This window comes from Periplaneta americana, chromosome 17 (assembly GCF_040183065.1).
Source record: "Periplaneta americana isolate PAMFEO1 chromosome 17, P.americana_PAMFEO1_priV1, whole genome shotgun sequence".
Classification (NCBI taxonomy): Eukaryota; Metazoa; Arthropoda; class Insecta; order Blattodea; family Blattidae; genus Periplaneta; species Periplaneta americana.
In genome coordinates, this window is record NC_091133.1 from 216750 (window position 1) to 231636 (window position 14887).

The following is a 14887-nucleotide window of genomic DNA, read 5'->3' on the forward strand; positions in this document are numbered from 1 at the left end:
AAATTTAGTAACATATTAAACGATTTATCCTTCTATCAAACACGAATGTTCCCTGGATCAAACGTCCTATTGTAATTATGTAATTACTTTATATTTATTTTGACAGGTGCAGCGGAGCGCACGGGTACGGCTAGTTAACAAATATATTACTGGTTAATATATTTTGATCTCACCACATTGATCATAGTGCAGGCCGATTAATTTTGATATTCCTTTCAGCTTTGTGAATCATGGTGAGAAGAAAGTAATACGAGAACACACTGGCATTGATCGTGAAGAAGACAATTTGACACAGTGTGGTAGCATTAAGTCATTAAGTTGCGATGTTTGTGGAAAATGTTTCTCATCATCGTCAAATTTAAAGTCACACGCTCGCATACACAGAGACGAAACGTCATTCAAATGCGATGTATGTGTAAAGTGTTTCTCATCATCGTCAAATTTAAAGGCACATGCTCGCATACACAGCGACGAAACGTCATTCAAATGCGATGTATGTGGAAAATGTTGCTCATCATCGTCAAATTTAAAGTCACACGCTCGCATACACAGAGACGAAAGGTCATTCAAATGCGATGTTTGTGGAAAGTGTTTCTCACGATTGAATGATCTGAAGAAACATATCCGAATTCACACAGGCCAAAAACCATTCAAATGCGAGGTGTGTGGAAAGTGTTTCACAGAATCGTCAAGTTTGAAGACACACGAACGCATCCACACTGGCGAAAAGCCATTCAAATGCGAGGTGTGTGGAAGATGTTTCTTACTTTCGCAGGTTCTAAACAGACATGTCCGCCGCATTCACACAGGCCAGAAATCATTCACATGCGAGATGTGCGGAAAGTGTTTCTCAAATTCGGGGGAACTAAACAGACATAAACGCATTCACACAGGCCAAAAATCAATCAGATGCGAGGAGTGTGGGCGGTTTTTCTCAAAATCAGAGGATTTAAACAGACATGTACGCGTCCACACAGTCCAAAAGCCATTCAATTGTGGAGTGTGTGGGAAGTCTTTCCCCAAATTGGGGGATCTAAACAGACATACACGCATTCATACAGACCAGAAACCATTCAAATGCGAAGTGTGTGGAAAGTCTTTCTCAGAATCTAAGAATCTGAACAAACATGTACTCACTCACACAGGCGAAAAACCATTCAAATGCGAAGTGTGTGGAAAGTGTTTCTCACAATCGGGAAGTCTAAACAAACATATACGCATTCACACAGGCCAAAAACCATTCAAATGCGAGGTGTGTGGAAAGTCTTTCTCAGAATCGTCAACTTTGAATGCACACACTCGCATGCATACTGGCGAACGGCCATTCAAATGCCATATATGTGGAATGTGTTTCTTTCAAGGAGGAAGTCTAAACAGACATGTCCGCCGCATTCACAAGACTAACTATTCAAATGTTCCTTGTGTGGAAAGTGTGTCTCTCAATCAGGGGATCTAAACATATTGTCCGTTACTCAGGAGAAGACGAGCGGAAAGAATGTGATCTTCTTCACTATCGCTGCTGATTATTATAAACATCGCTCAGATAAGCATCCCAGTAGCCGGGTTATTACTCGTGCAGGAAACATGAGTAACAATGCGTATGGAAATTAAAGCTAAGTTGAACAGAAGGAGACCTAATGTTTCCGCTTACTACATTACAAATATTGACGTGTTGTCGTACGTTATCTGTTCACATCCCTTCCCCCTCAGTCCGCTCTCGTCTTCTCCTGAGTCACCGACAGTACATGTACTGTTGAAGACTCCAATCTTGGAACTTGCGGGGTGAGGTAGTGGAGTGTAGCAGGGAATCAAAAACAGCAGATAACATACTGTGGCCCGTTTCACAATCCTTACAAATTACAAATAACAAGTAAAAGATTACAAATGCTTGTAAATTGTGTTTCACAATGCTATCTTATTAGTTTGTAAAGTTTGACGAACTTTACAAAATCACCTAAAGAAATTTACAAATACGCATTATTGGTTACACAATATCGCCAACGACAGTTTACAAAAATCGCTAAGGAGCAGAGCTAAAGTCGCTGTATTTTTACTACTATCGATACATATGTTTATATTGTGTACTAAAATAGATTATTCTAAGCTTGCTGATTCATATTTCACCAACAGAAAATATAAAGTATTGTTAAATAAAATTAAAAGTATTGATATTTTTATATATTCGCGACAAGAGAAATTCATGTGATGTGATTGGTCGAGTATACCAATACGTCTATTACTTAAATGACCAAAGTTAGCACCAAGATCAGTCAAATAAGTAAATAACAGATTTATTCCACGTACAAATATGCAATTGATAAAATAATTACGATGTCTAACTACAAAATCAGGTTAATTTTTTGTGTTGATCCATCAGTATTTATTAATGTTGCATCCATAACCTCACAAACATCAGTGATCCCAGCAGCACCATAAAAATTCTGTGCTATAGTAAATAACATTTTGGTAATCAAAAACCTGCCCCGAATTTAACTCTTAACTACCCTGTGGGCACTTTTGCACACTGATATCTTAGAAATTCCGTGCTTATCTGCTAACCCACGGAATGGACTGCTACTATACAACCAATGCAAAACAATACAGTTCTCGCTTTGAGGTTAGGGCATCACTTTTCCCTTTTGGATGTTGGATATGATGTCCCATATCTTGTAGGAGAGATTCCAGCGAAACGGGACTCTAAACGGCTTCAGAATACCGCACAAGTAGTGTCGTTATTGCATTATTGAATTATTTATTTTTGGTGCAGGGAACTTCTTTTTTAAGTGCGAGTATTTATTAAATACAGTCTTCGTATATAAATACTTATGCGGTATTCTGAAGTATAGCGCGGGACTCATTCGAAACCTTGGCCGGAGAATTTTACGTATACGTCTTCGTTTGATTAGGCCTAAATTTAATGTCTTCGCCTGTCATTACATGTAGGGGTAGTCAGAACTGTGACACCATACCTAAATGTGACGCTGACATGACTTGCTCAATATCTTCCGCTATGAGGTAGATAACATAATTTTTAGACATCTGATAGCAGACTAGCATTATTAATAGGGGTCACTATCGCGAACCGTAGGCTCGCGTCGCTTTCCTGTCGGGTTCCAAGATTAGAGACTTCTACAGTACGCATTCACACAGGCCAAAAACCATTCAAATGAAAAAAGTGTGGAAAGTGTTTCTTACTATTGGTGGCTTTCAGCAACATACATTCAGACACACATACGAAAAGCCATTTAAATGTGATGTGTGGAAAGCTTTTTCCCCAATTGGCAGACCTAAGGAGACATCATTCACGCAAGCTAAGAAGATTACAAAATTATGTGTGTGTACCAGAGGTCTGCATCGGACGTTTTCGCTCGAAAGCCAAGTAGTTCATAGCATAATCCGATAGGTAGCGCACATGCATGATGGGTAAAATTGTCGCGAGCGATAAATCCTCGAACGGTATAAGCCGAGCTTTAGACATTCGTTCTTGTTACAGTGATGAGCTGTGTAGTAACATCATAGATATTTATCATTTCAAAACTTTGCAGTGTTTAACTAACCTCTCCATAGTACAATCAGGTGTTCGATCCCTGGCACAGGAAGGAATTTTTCTGCTCTAATATTCATACTATTTGCATTGTTTTTGCTCATGGAATTGTTACATATTTTTACCATAAATTCTTTTACATACAGTTTTATGGATGATAAAAAAATTTCGTTGAAGATTTTAAATTTGTTTTAATATGTGATAGACATGATTCACACACATTACATCAGTCATTTATCCAAATTCACCTCCTAATGTACTCACATGCTTGAAATCGTTCGACCTTCAAGTTTTGCAGTACAGATGTTTTCAGTTGGAAATTCTATCATTGTCCCCTCCAAGCATTGCTTTACTCTTTCACATTGAAGTGCCTTTAGTTGGAGTGAATACTCTATAGCTCTGAACACATTAATATATTACATATATAATATTATTATATATTGCTATTATTATTTTATTATTAATATTATGAATTGTAATTTATTATTGTAATTATTGAGTGTAATTAGTCAACACTGCCACTGGGTGTTTACCTATTTGCAATGTGAATAAATACATACTTACTTACTGGCTTTTAAGGAACCCGGAGGTTCATTGCTGCCCTCACATAAGCCCGCCATTGGTCCCTATCCTGAGCAAGATTAATCCATTCTCTATCATCATATCCCACCTCCCTCAAATCCATTTTATTATTTTCCCATCTACGTCTCGGCCTCCCTAAAGTTCCTTTTCCCTCTGGTCACCCAACTAACACTCTATATGCATTTCTGGATTCGCCCACACGTGCTACATGCCCTGCCCATCTCAAACGTCTGGATTTAATGTTCCTAATTATGCCAGGTGAAGAATACAATGCGTGCAGTTCTGTGTTGTGTAACTTTCTCCATTGTCCTGTAACTTCATCCCTCTTAGCCCCAAATATTTTCCTAAGCACCTTATTCTCAAACACCCTTAACCTATGTTCCTCTCTCAAAGTGAGAGTCCAAGTTTCACAACTATAAAGAACAACCGGTAATATAACTGTTTTATAAATTCTAACTTTCAGATTTTTTAACAGCAGACTGGATGATAAAAGCTTCTCAACCGAATAATAACAGACATTTCCCATATTTATTCTGTGTTTAATTTCCTCCCGAGTATCATTTATATTTGTTACTGATATTTGAACTTCTCCACCTCTTCAAAAGATAAATTTCCAATTTTTATATTTCCATTTCGTACAATATTCTCGTCACGAGACATAATCATATATTTTGTCTTTTCGGGATTTACTTCCAAACTTATTTCTTTACTTGCTTCCAGTAAAATTCCCGTGTTTTCCCTAATCGTTTGTGGATTTTCTCCTAACATATTCACGTCATCCGCATAGACAAGAAGCTGATGTAACCCGTTCAATTCCAAACCCTCTCTGTTGTCCTGGACTTTCCTAATGGCATACTCTAGAGCAAAGGTAAAAAGTAAAGGTGATAGTGCATCTCCTTGATTTAGCCCACAGTTAATTGGAAACGCATCTGACAGAAACTGACCTATACCAACTCTGCTGTGAATAACTACATACACACATTTTCAAGTGCAATGTTTTTAGGTCGGGAATGCCATGCCACAAAACCCGTCATGAGTTGGTATGATATTAGCAACTTGGATCCCAAGCTACGTCTGCGTAGGCTTTAGGCTTGTGAGCACGAGAAGAAAATTGGTGTGAACCCCACAGTTTATTTCTTAGTATGTTAGAGCTCCTATTCTTCAAGAGAGGCTCCGACATTTCGGCAAATACCAGCCGCGTTATCAATGTGGTTTAAAACCCCGTAAACAACATGTGCATTATATGCCACATGTTTTCAATTCAGAACCCCCTGCTCGTTCATCTGTAGTTAGGAAGTGTCAAGTATTTGGACCAGTGATGTCAAAGCAAGCGCATTTTCCTGACCTTGACGTCGTGCACGGGCATTAAGCGCTAGGTATTCTAGGAGGAATAAGCAGCCTGTTGGATTAAGAAAACAGTGGTGCACAAACTTCAAACAGAACGTGAAATTTTATGTCGTTATTTTTATATGGCTTCTTTCTGTTTGTTATTTTCTATATTGTCTGTAAAACAAAAGTACTAACACCTATTTCTTAGCCTAATATTGCAGTTATGTTTTAAACGTAAATAACATAAGAAAGAGTAAAGAAGAAATATTCACACACATTTCACAATAACTACAACTATACTGTACTAAGTGAATTAAACACACCATTCATAAAGAAAGTGTTATCCCAAAGAAAGACACTGAATATGACATAAGTTGAAATTGATATTGATGGTATCTTTAGCCTTATAAAAGTATCCAAAACAATATTATAATACAAAGCAAAGTTGCCTAGGTATATGTTTTAACTGTAACTAATATTACATAATAAAACTCTTATCGCATTATGCTTTTAGGTGATATTGGTGCGCAACTTTCTGTTATCAGAATATTAAATTATCTCGAAATCTGCTGAAGCTATAGAGCTGACGTTTTACCAACATATAGGCACATATCTTTTGTTTGTGATGTAACAGTATTTGCTTTGTTAATGCATTTCCTTACAAACATTTTTCCATGCCAATATTTTCAAAATTTGTAATACAATATCTTCAGTAATACGTATTTACGATATATTAGATTTACGAAAACATTGTTTCAGTACCTATAAGGCTACTGAACAAACATATCTGAAAATATCACTTTTCTGTAACAAAGTTGAGAAAATATTCCTTTTGAATAAAAAGCAAACTTGTGAAAAATTAGGATTAAAATTAAAACTTACAGCCTTATAATGCAGTTATACTTCTCAGACAAATCTAAAAATTAACATGGATACAGTTGTAATAATTTCTCTTCGCTTTATCTGTTGAATCAGTGCTGGCCATCCCTGAATATAGCTCGACCAAGCAGCACATACAACCTCTTTCGTCTGTCTCTTTCCTTTCCGCTGTAAAGCACTCAGGCTCTCCTGGCTCTAAAGCGCGCGCTTGCTCCTATGGGCATCAATTTACATCACTGATCCAAGATCATCATTAAGAATTCTGGACGTCGATATTTTCCAATTGTAAAGCTTCGGAGACACTGCCAGTTGCTTCTTCAGTGGATTTCGTCGAATATTGGCCGCAGTAACAGTGTGGTTTAATACTCCGTAAACATCATGTGCAATATATGTCATATGTTTCCAACAGCATTTATGGTGAGACTATGTATACTAATTGCGTCCAATTTCTGAAAGAATAATATCGGTACATTAACAAGAATTGTGTATATGTTTGAGTTCTTGAGTTTTGTAATTACATAATATCTGTTCCTCATATTTCTCTAAACGTATTAATTAAAGAACTAAATATTCTCAATATGCTGAACTCTTGATCGTTTTCGAAGTTTGTTGACTGCTCTTAATATTCCTTTGTAAGTTCATTATATAATTCTGCTGGTAAGATAATTGATTTGAATAACATTCTTACATTTATTCTTTTCCGCAAAATCTTCAATTTTTTCCTCATTCATCGTGCACCCAGCATTCACAAGAGACACACACACATGCATATCTACTGTACAACAATTCTCTTTGCAGACAGAACACATCCGCGTTCCCTGGATGTTTACAAATCCTGAAGTTGATGGTTCATCCAATGCTCTTTCTGCATTAGGAATTGTCAGTCTTTTGTTTGTTTCATTTCTTGCAAAAAAGATTGTGCTTCATAGTTTGAACTTTATAGTTCAGAGACTTCTATGAACTTGTGGGCGTTTCCACGTATTTATTTCATGGGCCTTATTTCCTGCTCTCTTACTTGGCGCCAATTTTAATTTATGGAGTGCTCATATGTCCATTAGCGAAAGTTTCACGGTAGCCTGAAACTTCTTAATTTTTACACAACGTGCATTTAATATTATATTAATAACACATAATAAAACGATTAAATATCAACATAAATTTTGCAGAATTTTATGAAGAAAGTAGAAATAATCACACATAACTTGTTGCCACCAGTCAGCTACAAACAAGAACGAGAATCCAATTTCTTTATGCCTCACTCGAATGCAAGAAGAAATAGGTCTTAAGAGCTGTTGCTCTCTTTTGCAAAATTGAATAACTAATGGCAAAACTAGGTAGTGGGCCTTATAACATGCTGGGCCTTAATACCCTCAGGTACCGTACCTTAATATAAAGAAATATTAAACTTCTTTGCCCCAGTGGTAGCGCTTTTTCTTTCAAGAGGTTAGTAACTGTAGCTACAGTAGAAAATTTAACTTGCAATACCAGCAACGTATATTGTTGCACTTTATGTGTACTTTTATAAACGGTTGATGTTAAGAGTTGGTTCAGACGACGCTTCTTAGCAGTGCCATTAATATCTCGTTAGAAACAGGGAGATAAATGTCAACTTTGCTTATAGGGTGAAAGAACATAAGTAAAATGAGAAGAAGAATCTGTGTCCATCCACTGAATCGAGGAGTATTTCACACATTGTTTGATAATTTACATGAGGACCTTTTTTTTTCTTTATCGTATTTTAAAATGCTTCAGAATTTCAAGAGCTTCTAGCATAAATTACCAATCAAATTCGGAAAAAAGACACTGTAGCACAATAGACTGTATATTGCCTTGACAGTGTAAGGAATGGAGGACTCAGCAGATGTGTAGCCTAAGGAAAGATTTAGTATCTGAAGTGCGGCATAAATAATTGTCAGTTCCTAATGTTTACTGTATCTCAACCCTGGTACCATATTCGTCTGATTGAGGTTCTGGCTCATATGTACCTCTGTTATCAGACAGTTTATCTCTCTTGACGTTGTGTGTCATAAGAGGAACAAATTTGTATACATTTGAAGTCTGATTCCAGTGTAACATTTAACCACAGTCTAGTATACAGACTGTGACGTAACTAATCGGCGATGTATGCAGTGGAGGACAAAAGGAAGTGGCCACCCTACTCTTTTATCTCCTTCCTAGATGCCTCCATCCATTTTTTTACCATTAAAGACGTTGCCTATCATGTGTGAAGTTAGACGTCACATCGAACACTTTACAAAAGAACAAGAACGGGTTGCCAGATAAAGGAATCACAACCGTCGTACCAACTTATGAAAATTATCGTACGTCAGCTTAAAATTGTCGTACATTTCTCAGCTTCCTAATATATATATATATATATATATATATATATATATATATATATATATATATTAGTCCACCGCTATGTAGTACCGGTAATGAATAGTATGTCTGACTGGTGAAACGAGCGGGTCGGGGTTCATTCAAGTCCTGGATGAAACAAATTATCTGGTTGAGGTTGTTTTCGGGGTTTTCCTTTAATCCATTAAGAGCAAATGCTGGGTAACTTTCGGCGTTGGAATCATTTCGCTGGCATTATCACCTTCATGTCATTGACGCCAGATAACTATCGCAGTTGATGAAGAATCGTAAAATAATCTATATATTGTATATGTCTAGCAGTAAATTTTAAGACAACTGTTATTGTTCACATCCACAATACGGCGGCTAAAAATTACATCAAATTAATTCATCTACAGTAGACTCAAACCCGACAGCTCTATAATGTCGGCGCGTTTAATTTCTTAATCCTACTAAGGTACTATTTTATTGATAAAAGACTTCCTGGAAGTTAATAAATTTAAACCTGTATTACTTTGACATAACCGCACCGTATACGTGAAATTTAGAGCTCAAGATGACAATTATGATTTACATGGCAAGTATAGTTACCAGATCGAGTTTTAAAGCATCCCCCACCCTTTCTTAAAAGCATTTTTTTTTTCATATTAGTCAAGGACATACTGAATGAAGAAAACTTGTCTAAAAGGGACTAATTAACCGTCAATTTTGTTTTAATTATAAACCAACATTATAAGTGAAATAGTCGTACAAAATTGCGTACGACATAGAGTGCGGTCGTACCTCGTACAATTTGTCAAAATAATCGTATGCGTACGACTATAGTCGTACGTATGGCAACCCTGTGGCAACATGACATGGTCTTATTACAACAGCCCATTCTTCACGGCCCTTTTGATCCTTGCGGTTGGCCGTTGTCTTGGTGAACAAACTTTTGGTTAATATAAATATCAGTCAATCGTTTATTAAAGTCATGAGCAACAGTTTGTTGCAATTTGTTGATATTTATGTTATGATATAATAGCCTGGTAGAAGTTCCGTTTATTGAAGTGTTTCATTTTTGAAGAGGTAGGTTGCAATTTTTTGCATTTGAAATATACTAAAGATATAAGCGTATATATTAGAAATAAACTTACGATAATGTTTAACCTAGCGTTCACTGATATTCAGTAGGCCTATTCTCTTTCTCAGCCTGTTTGTGGGGTTAAGTCTACAAAATAGTCATAAACTGCTAAAATTTAAGTATTCCACTTACCGTCCACTGCTCAAAATGTTTTATCTACATTGAAGTAACATGTCACTAGAACTGAACAACGTGAATGCATCGTAGCAACTTGTAATAACTGTTTCTCAACAGCACAGTTTCTGTAATCACTGTCAGTTACATAACCTTATCTTTCAGTTGTGATGGATGTGATCAAAATGGAACCTGCAGTTGATCCTCTCGACTTACAAGTACATGATAGGACATCCGAAATGGAAGAAAATGACCCTTTATCAGAGGTAACTGAAAAGTCTTGTAATATATTTTGTTTATTTGTTTGTCCAACAGTGCCAGAAAAGCACTCATTTCAACATTTCACACTTTATATCCAGTAGACTATCAGAGCCCCATGCTGTTGCTGTTTGGTATAAGGCGTCATGAATTTTCTGACATTATGAAGTGTGCGTTGGTTCTACTATCTCTATGAGAAGAAATTTTCACAGGAAGATCAACTAGTTAGTGTGACCATTACTCATCCTGCATCATGAGCATGTAATGCTAGGCTACAGTTATTAATGTAGTCCTGTCCACAGCGCCATTGTGGTTCTGTTTGGTACCTCCGTGTGAAACGTAGGTGAATATTACATTGCATACGAGAGAGATTTGATTCTGTACCCCTTAACATTTTCTTCTGTGTAATAATTTCTAAGACATAATTATATTCAGCCGGGGTGTTTTCTGATGTCCTACAACAGTAACCTTCTTTCACTCACTTGATCAGTATTTATGGCGCACATACTACCACTTATTGGCAAGGAAAACTGTGACCTTTGGAAAGCTTACAAGCACATTGATTTGAGATCTGCTTCTGTTATTGACGTGCTCATTATGATACACATTAGCTGATAGTTGTTCTCGAGAAAGATGTTTGAAAGCTTAAATCAATTTGGATCTTATTAAATATGCTCTAGCATCAGAAAATAGCCAAATGTAGATAAAGGTTGAATGAAACAGTGAAAATTTCTTTCCAGCAATGGGATTTGAACCCGGGTTTTCAGCTCTACTTCCTGGCGCTCTATCCACTAAGCCACACCGGATTCCCATGCCGATGTCGGATTGAATCCTCTCAGTTTAAGTTTCACCTCTTGGATTCCCTCTAGTGGCCTACCCTCATGCACTGCGTCATAGATGTATGACAGTGGCACAATGTCCACACATGTGCAGAGGTGCAATCATTATGAGTGACTAAGTGGCCAGAATCCGACGGAATAAGCGCTGTGTTAAATCACTAAGTGATTATTTTTCGCATATCATATATATACAGATATCATATATATAAAAATGTAGATAGCTATAAAATAAGGACAAAGTTCAACAGTAAACAAGCATTACCCAAATCATTTCCTCGTGTGTCAACACTGATAATGGTGGAAATATATAAGGAAAACCACAAGTTTTAAAATGCGTTTTTTACTTTCGATCTCAATTAATGTACAGAAAAATTATTGGTAGGAATGCTGGTACTATAACTGGTACAGTTTAATAACAATGTAAATCCAGATATTTATAAATAAGATATTAGAACTTTTTATATAATCCCTTTATTATACAAGAAATACCTTTTTATTTATACTATGTTCAACCCAATATGAGCCAATGCTAGGTAACTTTCGGTGGTGGACCCCTGTCTCATTTCACTGGCATTATCATCTTCGTTTCATCCTGGTGCTAAATAACCTAAGATGTTGATAAAGCGTCTTAAAAATAACCTTTATACTATACTGTTATATATTTCTAATATAGAAGATATTATTTCATTGATATTCTTAACCAAAATGACTTTGTGACTTTTGAGGGGTAGAAGCTTGCAATGTTGAATTTGAGATAAATCACAATATTGCCACGAGCTTTCTGAAAACCAAAACAAATGTACACGGTATGATGGACATCAATAGACTTAGAGTTTTACTATGTGTCGTTCAATTGATGTGGTTTTAGGCGTAATAGATCTACTATTGATCAGATATTTTGTATTCAACAGATAATGGAGAAAAAATGGGAGTATAAGGATACATTGCATCAATTATTCATAGATTTCAAAAAGGCATATGACTGTGTTTAGAGAGAAGTTTTATATGATATCGTTATTGAATTTGGTGTTCCCAAGAAACTAGTTCGATTTATTAAAATGTGTCTTAGTGAAATGTACAGCAGAGTCCGCCACCTTTACTTTTTAACGTTGCTCCAGATTATGCCAGTAGGAAAGTCCAGGATAACTGAGAGGGTTTTGAATTGAACGAGTTACATCAGCTTGTTGTCTATGTGGATGACGTGAATATGTTAGGAGAGAATCCACAAACGGTTAGGAAAAACGCGGAAATTTTACTTGAAGCAAGTAAAGAGATAGGTTTGGAAGTAAATCCCGAAAAGACCAATTATATGATTATGTCTCGTGACGAGAATATTGTACCAAATGGAAATATAAAAATTGAAAATTTATCCTTTAACGAGGTGGAAAAATTCAAATATCTGGCAGCAACAGTAACAAATATAAATGACACTCTGAAGGAAATTAAACACTGAATAAACATGGGTAATGGCTGTTATTATTCGGTTGAGATGCTTTTATCATCCAGTCTGCTGTCAAAAAATGTGAAAGTTGTGAATGTTAGAATTTATAAAAAAAAATTATATTACTGCTGTTCTTTAAGGTTGTGAAACTTGGACTCTCACTTTGAGAGAGGAACATAGATTAAGGGTATTTGAGAATAAAGTGCTTCGGAAAATATTTGGGGCTAAGAGGGATGAAGTTACAGGGTAATGGAGAAAGTTACACAACACAGAACTGCACGCATTGTATTCTTCACCTGACATAATTAGGAACATTAAATCCAGATATTTGAAATGGGCAGGGCATGTAGCACGTATGGGCGAATCTGGAAATGCATATAGTGTTAGTTGGGAGGCCGGAGGGAAAAAGACCTTTGGGGAGGCCCAGACGTAGATGGGAATATAATATTAAAATGGATTTGAGGGAAGTGGGATATGATGATAGAGACTGGATTAATCTTGCTCAGGATGGGGACCTTTGGCTGGCTTATGTGAGGGTGGCAATGAACCTCCGGGTATCATAAAAGCCAGTAAGTAAGTAAGTCGTTTAATTGATTTGTTGTATAATCGTAGTTAGGTAATATAATAAAATGTAATATTCGAAAAGACATTTGCAGGCGGGTTCTACAATATAAATAAGTTTTTTTTACATTTATTACATTGTGTAATTTATTTTTGACAGTAATAGCTGCCATATTGTTAGACATTGCCAGTTCCTTGCTCCTATTTTGTCTTCAATATTGTTGTCTAATTTGTCGCCTGTGTTGAACGTTAGTCACTGACTGCCACGTAGAACCACATTTGTGGCTCTTTCACATCAATTCATCTTTAAAATAGCTAATAAAATAATTCACGATGTGTTTTTGTTCTGTAGGAAGGGAATTTATCGCACCTGGATGTGACGGACATGAAGACAGAATGTGTGGACCAGAGTTACGATATCAAATCAGAGATAAAGGTTGAAGATCCCACGCTAGAGCCTATTAGCTTTGCTATGGTGAAAACTGAAGTAGATGTAAGTGGTTCACTCTCAATATATACATATACCATTAGGTTATTTTTAAGTATATCAGACCTATTACCAGTCTAGAAATGTATTAACTGTTTTAACTGACTCATAACTTTCACAACTTTAACTGTATTAAATTTGAAATAAAATAATAATTCTCTAATATTTATTTCTGATGCTGAAGAGAGATTTCTCTCGAATACACGGAGAAATTTGTGGCTAGAAACAGGCTTCATTTTAAGTTTACTAATATTTTTTTAATTTTCTTGTTACTTATCTAACAAATACTTTGATACACATTGAACAGTGGGATTAAACCAGAGCCATCTTCAGTTTTAAGCCGGAGCATAGGTAGGTTTGGCAACACTGTGTGGAGGTGAGCGGAGGCGAAATAAAGGCATGACGTTTAACGTTTTCGTTCTTTGATTTGGTTATCACATGTACATTTTCGACATTAATTGATACAAAACTAAGTGGTTATGATCAAGATTCAGTGTATTGATGTACGTAATTTATTACGGAATCCGAAATGGTATTTTATTAGAGTTTCAGAATACCATGTAAGCACTTGCATACAGCCACTTATAACTTAAAAAAAATTAAAAGTATACGTGTTTTTATTGATGGTACAAGGGAAAATAGATAAATACTTAAAAATATGTTACTTGTACCAAAAATAAATAAAATGTCGTACTTTCGCAGTACCCTATTCCAATCAACTAACCATTATATGGCTAGTAAATTGACAATGTTTGGCCGCTTTGTGTTGTTTTACCTTTGATGTGAAAGTTCTAGGATATCATATATATTTTAATTTCATGTGAATATTTGTCGTACTTTTCTATAAATATTTTAGATGCCCAGGAAGTGAATTTTAGTTCGAATGTCGTCCGTCACCATAAGAATACTGTTATCCTAAATTATTTGTTACAAATTTTCTGAAATACAATTTTAAATAGGCCAAGGCCAAGTATAAAGATCTATGAAAAAATTAAGAAACATACCTTCAACATTATACATAATATGTCTATTAAATATGTGCCAATTAGCGTAAACTCAGTGAACTTTAAATTCAGTTAATATGAAGTGAAAAGAAACATGTTTATAACTACTGTAATTTATTACAAAGGAAATAATATTAATAAACAAACTTTGAAAACCAACAAAATCAGTGTGTGCATCTACAAATTATAGGTAGTTCTGACGTATAGCAGGCATTTCGAATCTTCACCCAAAGTGTAACATTTATGGGATTACAAAACAGCTGTTTACAATGAACTTGAAAATCAACGGCGAAACTTTATAGATATAGCAGGCGAGACCCAACAATTTGGCCAGAATTCTGATACAGCATAAACCGCAAGTAAGA

The 14887-nt window shown here is 35.9% G+C and overlaps 1 protein-coding gene across 5 annotated transcripts in view; it reads left to right on the forward strand.

Moving 5' to 3' along the window:
* The window catches only part of LOC138692655 (zinc finger protein 235-like), a 73550-nt gene that overhangs the window by 48189 nt on the left and 10474 nt on the right, over positions 1-14887 (forward strand). For 3 of the 5 annotated variants that reach the window (XM_069815763.1, XM_069815764.1, XM_069815765.1), the window contains one exon: positions 220-4126. In XM_069815763.1, coding sequence (XP_069671864.1) covers positions 220-1456 — 1237 coding nt within the window. In that variant the 3' untranslated portion in view covers positions 1457-4126. Of the gene's footprint in view, positions 1-219; positions 4127-9594; positions 9764-10097; positions 10199-13383; positions 13525-14887 lie in introns of those variants that run through there. The other 2 variants (XM_069815766.1, XM_069815767.1) reach the window with 2 other exon arrangements.